The sequence below is a fragment of the Puntigrus tetrazona genome, unplaced genomic scaffold (genome assembly GCF_018831695.1).
Source record: "Puntigrus tetrazona isolate hp1 unplaced genomic scaffold, ASM1883169v1 S000000299, whole genome shotgun sequence".
Taxonomy (NCBI): Eukaryota; Metazoa; Chordata; class Actinopteri; order Cypriniformes; family Cyprinidae; genus Puntigrus; species Puntigrus tetrazona.
Genome location: NW_025047959.1, coordinates 82,501 through 95,000, shown reverse-complemented (window position 1 = coordinate 95,000; position 12,500 = coordinate 82,501). Strand labels below are relative to the sequence as shown.

General features: G+C 42.7%; 1 protein-coding gene across 1 annotated transcript in view; it reads right to left on the bottom strand.

Annotated features, from left to right (window-relative positions):
• Window positions 1–12,500, bottom strand: part of spata5 (spermatogenesis associated 5) — a 40,473-nt gene that overhangs the window by 27,144 nt on the left and 829 nt on the right. The window contains 15 exon segments of the mRNA XM_043231290.1: window positions 44–170; window positions 2,440–2,519; window positions 3,151–3,204; window positions 4,828–5,037; window positions 5,196–5,350; window positions 6,725–6,971; window positions 7,145–7,268; window positions 7,366–7,422; window positions 8,105–8,234; window positions 9,127–9,424; window positions 9,427–9,716; window positions 9,789–9,847; window positions 10,764–10,921; window positions 11,608–11,732; window positions 12,132–12,383. Of these exon segments, the coding sequence (XP_043087225.1) occupies window positions 44–170; window positions 2,440–2,519; window positions 3,151–3,204; window positions 4,828–5,037; window positions 5,196–5,350; window positions 6,725–6,971; window positions 7,145–7,268; window positions 7,366–7,422; window positions 8,105–8,234; window positions 9,127–9,424; window positions 9,427–9,716; window positions 9,789–9,847; window positions 10,764–10,921; window positions 11,608–11,732; window positions 12,132–12,255 (2,238 nt within the window). The 5' untranslated portion in view covers window positions 12,256–12,383.

Genomic DNA, 12,500 nt, shown 5'->3' with positions numbered 1-12,500 from the left:
AACCACAAATGCAAGTGTGTGTGTGTGTGTGGATCAGCCCTACCTTGTCAATCATATCAGGTCGGTTGGTTGCGGCGAGAACCGTGACGTCTTTAAGCTGCTCGATTCCGTCCATCTCGGTCAGCAGCTGAGCCAGCACTCGGTCAGCGACGCCGCCCGACTGACCAGAGCTGCACAGTCAACACATCACACCCAATCAGAACGCTGCTCCTTCATAATGTGCTCTGAATGGTTGCTAAGGCGTTGCTATGTGGCTGCTAGAGGTTGCTGGGGTGTTCTCTGTAGTTGCTATGGCATTTCTACGGCATTCTGGATGGTCGCATTGTTGTTAATAAGCAGTTCCTAATTAGTTCTAAGTGGTTACTGCTGTGTTGCTAGGCAGTTGTTTAGGTTGTGCTCAGTGGCTGCTAGTGCACTGCAATGTGGTAGCTAGGCAGTTCAGTTATCCATAGCAACTCTGGTGTTCCTGGGGTGGTTGCTAGGTTGTTGCAATGTGGCTGCTAGAGGGCTGCAGAGAAGTTGCTAGGGTGCTCTCTGTAGTTGCTAGGGCATTTCTATGGTGTTCTGGGTGGTTGCAATGTGTTTGATAGCCATTTCTGAGTGATTTCTGGGCATTGCTTTCCTGTTGCTAGGTTAGTCTATATGGTTGCTAGGATGTTTCTAGGGCTTTGCAATCTGATTGCTCGAATGTCCTCAGAATGTTGCTGCTATGGAATTAAAAGGAAGTTTTTTTAGTCTGTTTTGGGTGGTTGCTAGGCTGTTGCAATGTGACAGACCTGGATAGGTTCTAGAGCCTTGCTATGTGGTTGCTAGCCAGTTCTACGGTCACTAGCAACTCTGGCGTCCCTGATTTGGTTGCTGTGCAGATGCGACTGTGTTCACAGTAGTTTCAAGGGTTGCTACGCTGTTGCTAGGGTGTTCCAGATGGTTGCTAAGGTGTTAGACAGATGATAAAAAGTTCTGAGTGTTGCCGGGGTGTTACCAATAGTTGATAGGGCATTATTATTTGGTTTGCATAAGTGTTCTGGATAGTTCCTACAGTGTTACTAGACATGTGCCAATTAGGTTTTGATGATTGCTAGACCGGACCGTCGCTATGTGATTGCTAGGGTGTCGCTAGGCAGATTCTGGTGTGTTTGGCTTCAGCAGAAGTTCTGTTAAGGTTCGAGTCATTGTGGGATTCAGAAGAGAAGATCAGATGTGTGTGTGTGTGTGTGAGTGAGAGAGAGAGATTGATTAAAGGTAAACATATTCATCAGTAAATCAATGTGTCATTCTGAATTCAATCCAGTAAATTAATCTGTGACTCAGCAGAACAATCCAGTTTTAGATTCACACTGAACTCTGTGTGTGTGTGTGTGTGTGTGTGTGTGTGTGTGTGTGTGTGTGTGTGTGTGTGTGTGTGTGTGTGTGTGTGTAAGAGAGATTCCTGTCAGAAGCTTAAAACACTAGGCACTTTATTAATTAAACAAGCAACGAGCCAAACAAATAAAAACACATTTTATGACTCAGTGTTTTAGATATACACACACACACACACACACACAATAAATTACGAGCTTCAGAGAGCACAGCTGAAAGTGGTCATGTTATATATTTTCGGAGTCTGCCGTTCGAGAACACAGCTCTTGAAGTTAATTATAATGAAGCACTTTGTCAAGACTTTGCTCAAGCATTTTAGAACGACAAAACTAACATCTCAGATGCAGTGACATGAAACTCGTCCATTGATTGGTCCAGTTACGCTGATCCAGTCACATGTCTTTTTTTTGATGAGCACGTTTTCGCTAAAAGATGTTTTACCGGATAAGAAATGTATCTCCACGGTAGAGCGCAAACATTTTTTAACATTTGTTTTTTGTGCAATTTTTAGGATTTAAGCGCACCTTGGTGTTTACATCTAGTGTTTTTTATGTGATATCCCCAAATGCTCATAAAAATAGGTGGATGGAAACATAGCAGACATTCATTACCTTTTTTAGCAAATATTTTATTCAACTGCATAGCAACCACACTGTAACATTCTAGCAACTACCTAAAGACCGTAGCAACCTCATAGCAACATCCTATCAACTGCTTAGAACGCCCTAGCAACTGCATAGCAACCAGATAACGACACCCTAGCAACCAAATTTCCAAAAGTTTGACTGTATTCTAGTTTAGTAGACCATCTCCTGCTGTATCTGATTCCCTGAACAGAAACTACAGCAGAATCTCCATCTGCTTTCAGGGAAACAAAGACACACTTGTGTCTGTAAAGCGCAGATGTTCCTGTGTGTGTGTGTGTGCGCTTTTGTGTATTTAGAGCAACGGCATTCTCCTACACGTCCAAATTGCATACATCACACCTCAGTACTAATAAATACACATGCTCTCAGGATCAGATGTTAACGTGGACGACGCGTGTGGTTTATGTATCATATCGTGTCATTTCTTTACCTTCCTCGCGCAGCTGCTAAAGCGTCGATCTCATCGAAGAAAACGATAGATGGAGCCACTGTTCTAGCCTTCCGGAAAACCTACACACACACACACACACACACTGTTAAAGGTTCAGAAACTCAGAAAGTGCGTGCACTGTCCCTTTAAATGTTTATCTACTCCTGACACTTTAAACGAAGTCTGTTCCTCACACAAAGCATCATGTGGTTTCCAATTAAAACAGCTTTACAGTTAAAGCTCAATCAGAAAAAAATATATAAGTGCTTTTATAAAACGTTCACATCTTTTATTTGAACCTTTTTAAAAGTTCAAGTGTCTTGCCGTTACCTGTATTTTACGACCTTGAACGACTGTACAAATTATGATGCATGCTTAAATATGATGCATGATAAACATGCTTTGGGTTAAATATTAATGCCAGCGCTTTTATAAAATTGTAAGCTTTACATTTCTGCTTTTAAAAACCAACAAGTGTCTGAGCAGCTTTTTCCACCTTAAAACAACAGATTAACTGCTTAAATGAGACAGAAATATTATAAGCTTCACATTTTCTTATTCTAAAGTGTAGTGTAAAAGCACGTTTTAGCATTTTCATTTAATTTTTTACATATTTCTTGCGTTGCCGGAAAGCGGCGTGTGCTTAACTTGCATTGGAGCCGAGAAACCTTCCTTATAGCTTATTGAATAAAAACGTCGGGCGTCTCTCACCTCTCGGAGCGCTCGCTCGGATTCTCCCACGTATTTACTCAGCAGCTCCGGACCCTGCGGAGACACAGTCAGCGTCAATCACTGAAGCGCCACAGAGCTGGAGAGAGCTGGAAAGATGAAAGTGAGCATCTCAAGAGCATGTGTTTGCTCACTGGAGCTGGGCGAGTGTGTTTCTGGCCTAAACAGCAGCTGATAAGAAGACAGATCTGAGCATGCGAGAATAAACGGCTCGTTAAACATCAGCAGCACCGAGAGATTAATGAGACGATAACCTGGACAGGAACCTGAGACAAATAACTACTAACCAGCACAAACACTGAAGAGCAGAGCCGGATGAATAATCTCTCTGAAGTCAAGCTCACTTCCTCTCGTCCTACAATGCTTTTCAACACCTCCTGACACACACTCTCTCACACACACACACACACACACACACACACACACACACACACACACACACAGACACACAGACACACACACACACACACACACACACAGACACACACACACACACACACACACACAAACACACACACACGCACACACACACACACACACAGACACACACACAGACACACAGACACACAGACACACAGACACACACACACACACACACACACACACACACACACACACACACACACACACACACACACACACACACACACACACACACACAGACACACACAGACACACACACACACACACAGACACACACACACAGACACAGACACACAGACACAGACACACAGACACAGACACACACACACACAGATACACACACACACAGATACACACACACACACACACACACACACACACACACACAGACACACAGGCTCTGGGTTTTCTCTCTCAGAGGGTGTGTGTTTTCTGTAACTTGCTCTGAGAGATTGATATGGGCTCCGCTGCGTCTCTCAGACTAAACATCCTCCTGAGAGGGAGTTCCCTCCGAACACGGCAGATCCGATCGAGATCACACACACACACACAAACACACACACACACGTTCACACGGACACCGCTAACGCGTCGATCAACGAGCAGACTTACGTGATTATAATGACTACAAACAAACACAAACTCCATCACTGAATAAAAACAATTTTAAACTTAATACACACACACACACTCACATATATACACATCTGAGTATATATAGTTCAATTCTTACTTTATTTCAAAATGTTGTGTTTATTTGACGCAATTCTGTTTATTTTGCCCAATTCTTTATCTCGCAAATCTGAATTTAAACCTCAGTTCTTCGTTCAATCCTGAACTTTTTATTTCAGATTGAGTTTGCCTCGTGATTCTGAATCTGTCTTTCTGAGTTCACAGCACACAAAGACTTTATTCACACAACTCTAACTTTGCATCTCGCAAAACCAAGTTTAATTTGTGCAATTCTGCAAAATTTGTTTATTTGGCAATATATCTTGCAATTTTCAGAGTTGAGCTGAGACTTTCATTCTTATCAAAGCTTACAGTGTATATATATATATATATATATATATATATATATATATATATATATATATATATATATATATATATATATATATATATATATATAAATATATACATATAACAACAACATTAAAAATTGCACTATTCAGAAACATTTATCTGGCAGAATATATTTAATATTCCTATTTAGTCTCTTGCTCGATCATGTACCTTGATAGACAGGAAGTTGAGCTGGCTCTCGTTGGCTAGTGCTTTAGCGATCATGGTTTTGGAGCATCCCGGGGGTCCGTACAGCAGCACACCTTTAGGTGGCGTTATCCCCAGCCTGAGGAAGGCCTCTGGGTGCCGCAGGGGCCACTCGACCGCCTGCTTCAGGGCCAGCTTCACCTCCTCCATCCCACCGATGTCACTCCACCGAACCTACACACACACACACACACACACACCCCTGTAATACTGCTTGGCCCAAATCGTGAGCTGTGATTGGTCCATGGACCTGAATGCTGATGAGCGCATTCGTGCGTTTCTTAATCACTGCGTGTAAAGGTTTTCCCTCATTCTTCAGACGAACACGGTACCTTGGGCACGTCGATGGCCACTTCTCTCATTGCGCTGGGTTTGACCTCGGTCATGGCCAGCCTCAGGTCAGAGGTCGTGACCTTTACGCTGTTCATCACCTCCCTATCAGAGAGAGCGGGTTCGGATCCTAAAACCCTCCTCAGTGCGTGAAGACCTGGAGAAATACAAAAAAGACCATCTGAGTCATTACATTTTTAAATATATTCAAATAGAATATTACATCAAATTAAATGCTAAAAAAACAGAAGAGAATTCTTTAAAAAACACACATTAAAACCTGACTAGAGTGTACTGTTCCTTTAATAAAGTCCTGACAGATAGATAAACACAGGAGTAAGATTCATCAGTGTGTTTTTGGAGTATGTTGTGTTTCAGTGTTTGTCTGCAGCAGGACCTTTAATGATCAGACTCTGACCAGAGATCAGTTTCAGTGAATGAGAGAGAGTCGAGTGAATGAATGCTGAGCACACAGAAACAACACACACACACACACACAGACAGACACATCACACACACACACACACACACAAACACACACACAAACACACACACAAACACACACACACAAACACACACACACAGAGCTGTCTTGACCTTGCCATAGAAAACCAAACCATCCCTCAGAGACTCACTGATGGAGTAAACAGACTATTTTTACATCTCTCTCTCTCTCTCTCTCTCTCTCTCTCTCTCTCTCTCTCTGTCTCTCTCTCTCTCTCTCTCTCTCTCTCTCTCTCTCTCTCTCTCTCTCTCTCTCTGTCTCTCTCTCTCTCTCTCTCTCTGTCTCTCTCTCTCTCTCTCTCTCTCTCTCTCTCTCTCTCTCTCTCTCTCTCTCTCTCTCTCTCTCTCTCTCTCTCTCTCTCTCTCTCTCTCTCTCTCTCTCTCTCTCTCTCTCTCTCTCTCTCTCTCTCTCTCTCTCTCTCTCTCTCTCTCTCTCTCTCTCTCTCTCTCTGTCTCTCTCTCTCTCTCTCTCTCTCTCTCTCTCTCTCTCTCTCTCTCTCTCTCTCTCTCTCTCTCTCTCTCTCTCTCTCTCTCTCTCTCTCTCTCTCTCTCTCTCTCTCTCTCTCTCTCTCTCTCTCTCTCTCTGTCTCTCTCTCTCTCTCTCTCTCTCTCTCTCTCTCTCTCTCTCTCTCTCTCTCTCTCTCTCTCTCTCTCTCTCTCTCTCTCTCTCTCTCTCTCTCTCTCTCTCTCTCTCTCTCTCTCTCTCTCTCTCTCTCTCTCTCTCTCTCTCTCTCTCTCTCTCTCTCTCTCTCTCTCTCTCTCTCTCTCTCTCTCTCTCTCTCTCTCTCTCTCTCTCTCTCTCTCTCTCTCTCTCTCTCTCTCTCTCTCTCTCTCTCTCTCTCTCTCTCTCTCTCTCTCTCTCTCTCTGTCTCTCTCTCTCTCTCTCTCTCTCTCTCTCTCTCTCTCTCTCTCTCTCTCTCTCTCTCTCTCTCTCTGTCTCTCTCTCTCTGTCTCTCTCTCTCTGTCTCTCTCTCTGTGTGTGTGTGTGTGTGTGTGTTCTCGCCCCTTTTAATCCCGAGTCTCTCACCAGCTTCTTTGCAGACGGCGGTGAGGTCAGCTCCCACGTATCCGTGTGCTGCGTCGGCGATCTCCCGCTGGTCATCGGCGCTGACCGAACACGGCACGGAGCGCAGCTGCTTCTGCAGGATCTCAAGGCGGCCGTCTGCGCCGATCTCCAGCTCCTTATCGAAGCGGCCGGGTCGTCTCAGAGCCGGGTCCAGAGCATGAGGACGATTAGTGGCTCCCAGAACCAGCAGCTGACCGCTGTGACCCTCCTGAACCCACAGACAGGCTTTATAACTCCTGAACTATTATTATTAATATACTATATATATTTATATATAAAAATCACAACAAAGGAAATCTAGCTAATACGGGGGTAATGACTGGTCAGACAGCTGGAGAGTGTCCTGAGATCTTGAGGATGGAGTAACGCTGGCAGACTCACCGATCCGATCCCGTCCATCAGAGTCAGCAGCGACGCCACCACACGCTTCTCCACCTCGTTCTGAGCTCCTTCTCTCCTCGGACACAGAGCGTCTAACTCATCGATGAAGATGATGGCAGGCTGCCTGTCTCACACACACACACACACACACACACACACACACACACACGGTTCACTCATGAACATCAGTGAGATATTGTTAGTATAGTGAGTATAGTTACCTCTGTGAGGCCTGTGTGAAAATCTGTCTTAATCTTGCTTCAGTTTCTCCATAAAACCTGCAGAGATTCAGAGACATTTAAACACTTATATATATATATAAAATACTCAGACATTAAAATACATTATATATTATAAATATATATATTATATTATATATCTTAAAAATATATTTAATGTACATTTTTAACTATGTCTAACTATATAATTAGAAAAAATCACTGTTTATTTTATTATTATTTTATTCTTTCCAATTTATTTCTTTATATCTTTTATACAATTACAAATATTTTATTATATATTTATATTGTCACTTTTTGAATATCAAAATAGTTTTAGCTGATATATATATCATATATATATCATATATATATATTTTACTTTTATTGTTTAATTATGTTGTTGTATGTACATTTATTGTCAATTATGAATTTTATTTTTAATTACTACTTTTACTGTTCTTTAGTTATGTGGTTTTGATGATCAATTTTAAATTCAATAAAATACACAAATGTCCCTCAGATGGACTATTTTTAGTGTTCTTATGTTGTTGTGGTTGTTGCTTGATTATTAACATCAGTTTAATTTCAATTTGAGAAATGTCAACTTTTTAATCGTTCTTTAGTTAATAGTGTTGTTGTTGACTGTTTTTGTTTTGATTATCAAATTCTGTGACTCTTGCCCGTCCTTTTGTTGGAGTACTTGTGTTCTAATGATGCTGTTATACTTGCTCTCACACACTTGCTCATGATCTCGGGGCCGTTGATGACGCTCATGTGAGCTCCCACTTCATTGGCTACGGCTCGTCCAATCATGGTCTTCCCCGTGCCGGGCGGCCCATACAGCAGCAGCCCTCGAGGGGGCGGGATCCCTGATTGACAGACACACGTCACATGACCACATCAGAGCCAACGCTTCACTGTGAACATACGCAGTGCGTCACATGACCACATGACCACATTTCATTCATCTAGAAAAAATGTATTTAAAAAAAACGACTCACAAAGAGGAAATCAGTATATCACCATTTCATTTTGATTTTGAAGTTTAATTTGTAACAGTAGTATATCAGCGCGTTATTTTTTTAAATGCAATTTTACACTTTCAGTTTTTTTTTTTAAATCGACTTATCTTTACAGCATTCTTTACTTTTAATTCTTTAAAAATTTTACCGCGTGCTTTTGTTATTTTATTATTGTTATTTCGAAACCGTTTCATTTCATGTCATGCGGTTCAGCTTTAGTTCAGCTTTAGTGCTGTTTATATTTCAGACCACATCAGAGTCAACGCTTCACTGTGAACACATGCAATGTGTGACCACATGCGGCCATCTTTTTTCTACGTTGCACTTGAACTCTGGAACAATCTCCCTAACACTGTTCAGGAGGCAGACACACTCTGTCAGTTTAAATCTAGATTTAAGACAAATCTCTTTAACCTGGCTTAGACATAACACACCAACACACTTCAGAGTAATTTTTTCTCTATTCTGTCACCAGTGGAGGTTCAGCTCCTCTTACTTGCTCAGTTGGGGACAATTCATTTCCAGCGGTTATTACTTCATTGAGTATTTACTATTACTTTTTTTCATTATTGACACTCCTTTCGATACTGATACCATCGGTTTGTTAAAAGTATTGTATAAACAAAAATGGTGACTTGACTGCACATCTCTACCATTAATAATGTGGATTATACTGAGGAAAAAGACTAATGTAAGAAGTTAAGTGGAAAGGTCAAAGGTCAGGCTGCTGGGAACTCACCATAGTTCCTGAAGAGCTCCGGGTGTTTGAGCGGCAGCTCGATGGTCTCCCGGATGACCTGCAGCTGACCGCTGAGGCCGCCGATCATACTGTACGTGACCTTTGACCCCTCCTCTACCTCCTCCGGCTCGCTGGGGTCACATAGACTCAGCGTAGAAGAACTAGAAACACAGTAGAAGGTGTCCGTGGACGAGCGTCCAGACCCCTCCAACAGAGAAGCGTCTGTGAAGGACACCTCACACGGGGTCAGGGGTGAGGGGTCGTGTGATCGACCCGGGTCAGAGGTGAGGGGTCATGTGATTGATGTGATCGACCCGGGGTCGGGGTTGAGGGGTCATGTGATCGACCCGGGGTCGGGGTTGAGGGGTCATGTGACCGACCCGGGGTCAGAGGTGAGGGGTCATGTGGTCGCTCAGGTGTGCTCTGCTGGATGGACAGCTCCTCCAGTCGCGAGGCGAGATCGACAGAGACCGTGTCCGAGCGTCTCAGAGTCTGACCGTCGACGCCCGTCACCGAATCCACGGCCAGAACACACTGACGCCCGAAATACGAGACGCACACCGAGCCGCCCGGAAGAAGAACCCGGCCGTCTGCAGAGAGAACCACGATTCTCAAAACACTGCCATCCTTCCAAGAGTTGAGAGAATCAGAGCGCTTCTTACCCAGCGTCCGCAGAAGATAGTTCCTGAACTCCTCCGTATTCAGCAGTTTGTCTTCAGGACTGTGAGATTAAAAACAGACATAACCTATAAGACGCTTCCTGATAGACAGAGACCAGAGACAGATATACACACATACAGTATATATATATATATATATATATATATATATATATATATATATATATATATATAAAAATATACATATACATGCATGCATAAATTAAATTTATGTTTAACATGATGTATTAAAATACCTGTACTAAAATCTTAAAATAATAAATAAAACCAGAAGTATTGATAAAAATTACATAATTACTAAAGTCGTAAAAACAAAGTTGGGAACAACATTTTTAAACAATGAAAATAAATACACATTTCCATTACTTTTTACAATGTTAATTATTTTCGTTGTTTAAAAATGTTTACTTTAGTAAAAAAATATTAATTATTTGGTGCACTTTTTATTATTTTTTTAAATAATGTTTTAATGTTTTTTTAAGAGAAAACACATTCACAGACATTTTCATTACTTTTTACAACGTTATGTGAATTAGTTTTCTCTGTTTAAAATAAAAAAACATTAAAATAAAATAATAAAAAATACAATTATAGCAACTGTAAATCTATTAGAAATAAAAACAACCCCAAAGAACGCTCCATTTTTCAGTAATTCAGAAATGTAATAATTTCTTTGAACTATTTCAATGTATTGTTTAATTCTGTAAAGTTTGAGAATCTCTCACCTGACTGATCTCACTACTATTTCTAAATAAATAGATGTAAAACGTGCACAGATAAAAATACAAATAGCAGATTTATTTATTCTTTACTTTTTCTTAAACTTCTTAAACTTTTACTCTCCGTGTGACTCTTGGGATGAGTCCAATTTGTGTGGTATCTGGCAATATACATCATAAGATCAGCCCAGGCAGTGGACTCTCTGTAGTGTGTGTGTGAGGGTCTCTGAGAGGTCACCTGAGGGTCAGCTGCAGGTGTTCGGCCTGAAGAACGGCTCCGGTGATCGGCTGCAGACTGACCACTGACCCTGACCTCACCCTCAGACCGGACTGAACACTGAACTGAAGACCCACACGCCTGCTGGGAAACTGAGCCGCCGGCCACGCCACACACACCTGAGCACACACACACACACACACACACACACACACACAGATTAGATACACACACACACAGATCAGACACACACACACGCACAGATCAGACACACACACACGCACGCACAGATCAGACACACACACACACACACACACACACACACACTCACACAGATCAGACACACACACACACACACACAGATCAGACACACACAGATCAGACACACACACACGCACAGATCAGACACACACACACACACACACAGATCAGACACACACACACACACACACACAGATCAGACACACACACACACACACAGATCAGACACACACACACACACACACACAGATCAGACACACACACACACACATCAGACACACACACACATCAGACACACACACACACACAGATCAGACACACACACACACACAGATCAGACACACACACACACACAGATCAGACACACACACACACAGATCAGACACACACACACACACAGATCAGACACACACACAGATCAGACACACACACACACACAGATCAGACACACACACACACACAGATCAGACACACACACACACACACACAGATCAGACACACACACACACAGATCAGACACACACACACACACAGATAAGACACACACACACACACACAGAGATAAGACACACACACACACACACACACACACACACACACACACCTGCTGCTGTCGTGTGCTGCTGGTGATCAGGACAGGTCGTCCGATGCAGATGTTCAGAGTCTTCATGGTGTTCACACTCATCTGAGCCAGATATGACCGCCATCGCTGAGGGGCTTTATCTTCAGCTGCAACACACACGTGTACATATTATAGATATATTTGTGTGTGTGTGTGTGTGTGTGTGTGTGTGTGTGTGTGTGTGTGTGTGTGTGAGATTACTAAAGCGGTGTTACTGGAAAGAGCAGAAGATCACTAAAGTCTAAGAGTCAGGGAGAGCTGCTTAAACTGCATTTAATGTAGAACCTTTCTACCTTTCAAGCCGTTTTAATACACGCTTCACACAGAGTTTTCCCGCAGCACACACTCTTGACCAGCAGGCGTCTCCAGCGAGGACCGAGACGTTCATGAGGTATCAAAGAAACATTAATACTCTTTAACGAGCATAAACGACTTCTTAAAGCGCAGCACGACCCCCGCCGTCCGCTAGAAGTGGAGTTTCTCTTCTTCTGTGGTGAACGAGTTACCTCTGTCTGTGAAGTCCGTGACGGTCAGAGCCCCGCTGGAGTCCGGCTCCTCGCTGAGCGACCGCTCTCCTTCTCCTTCACTCGGTCTCTTCTTCCCTCTGCCTTTTCCTTTGCTCGATGACATGATGATGCTCGGTGTGCGTTCAACACACACACACCCTCACACACACACACACACACAGAGCGCACGTGTGAATGTAAACTTCCGGGTGTGAGTTCAGCTCCGCCCCTTCGGTTACCGTAAAACACGCACTATAGAGGACTCACAAACCTCTGTTACACAACCTTTATTTACACAAAACCCCGTGCGTTTACTTCTTTAAGTGCTTTAAATAACAAAACTAACATAAAAATAGATCCAAAAATAAA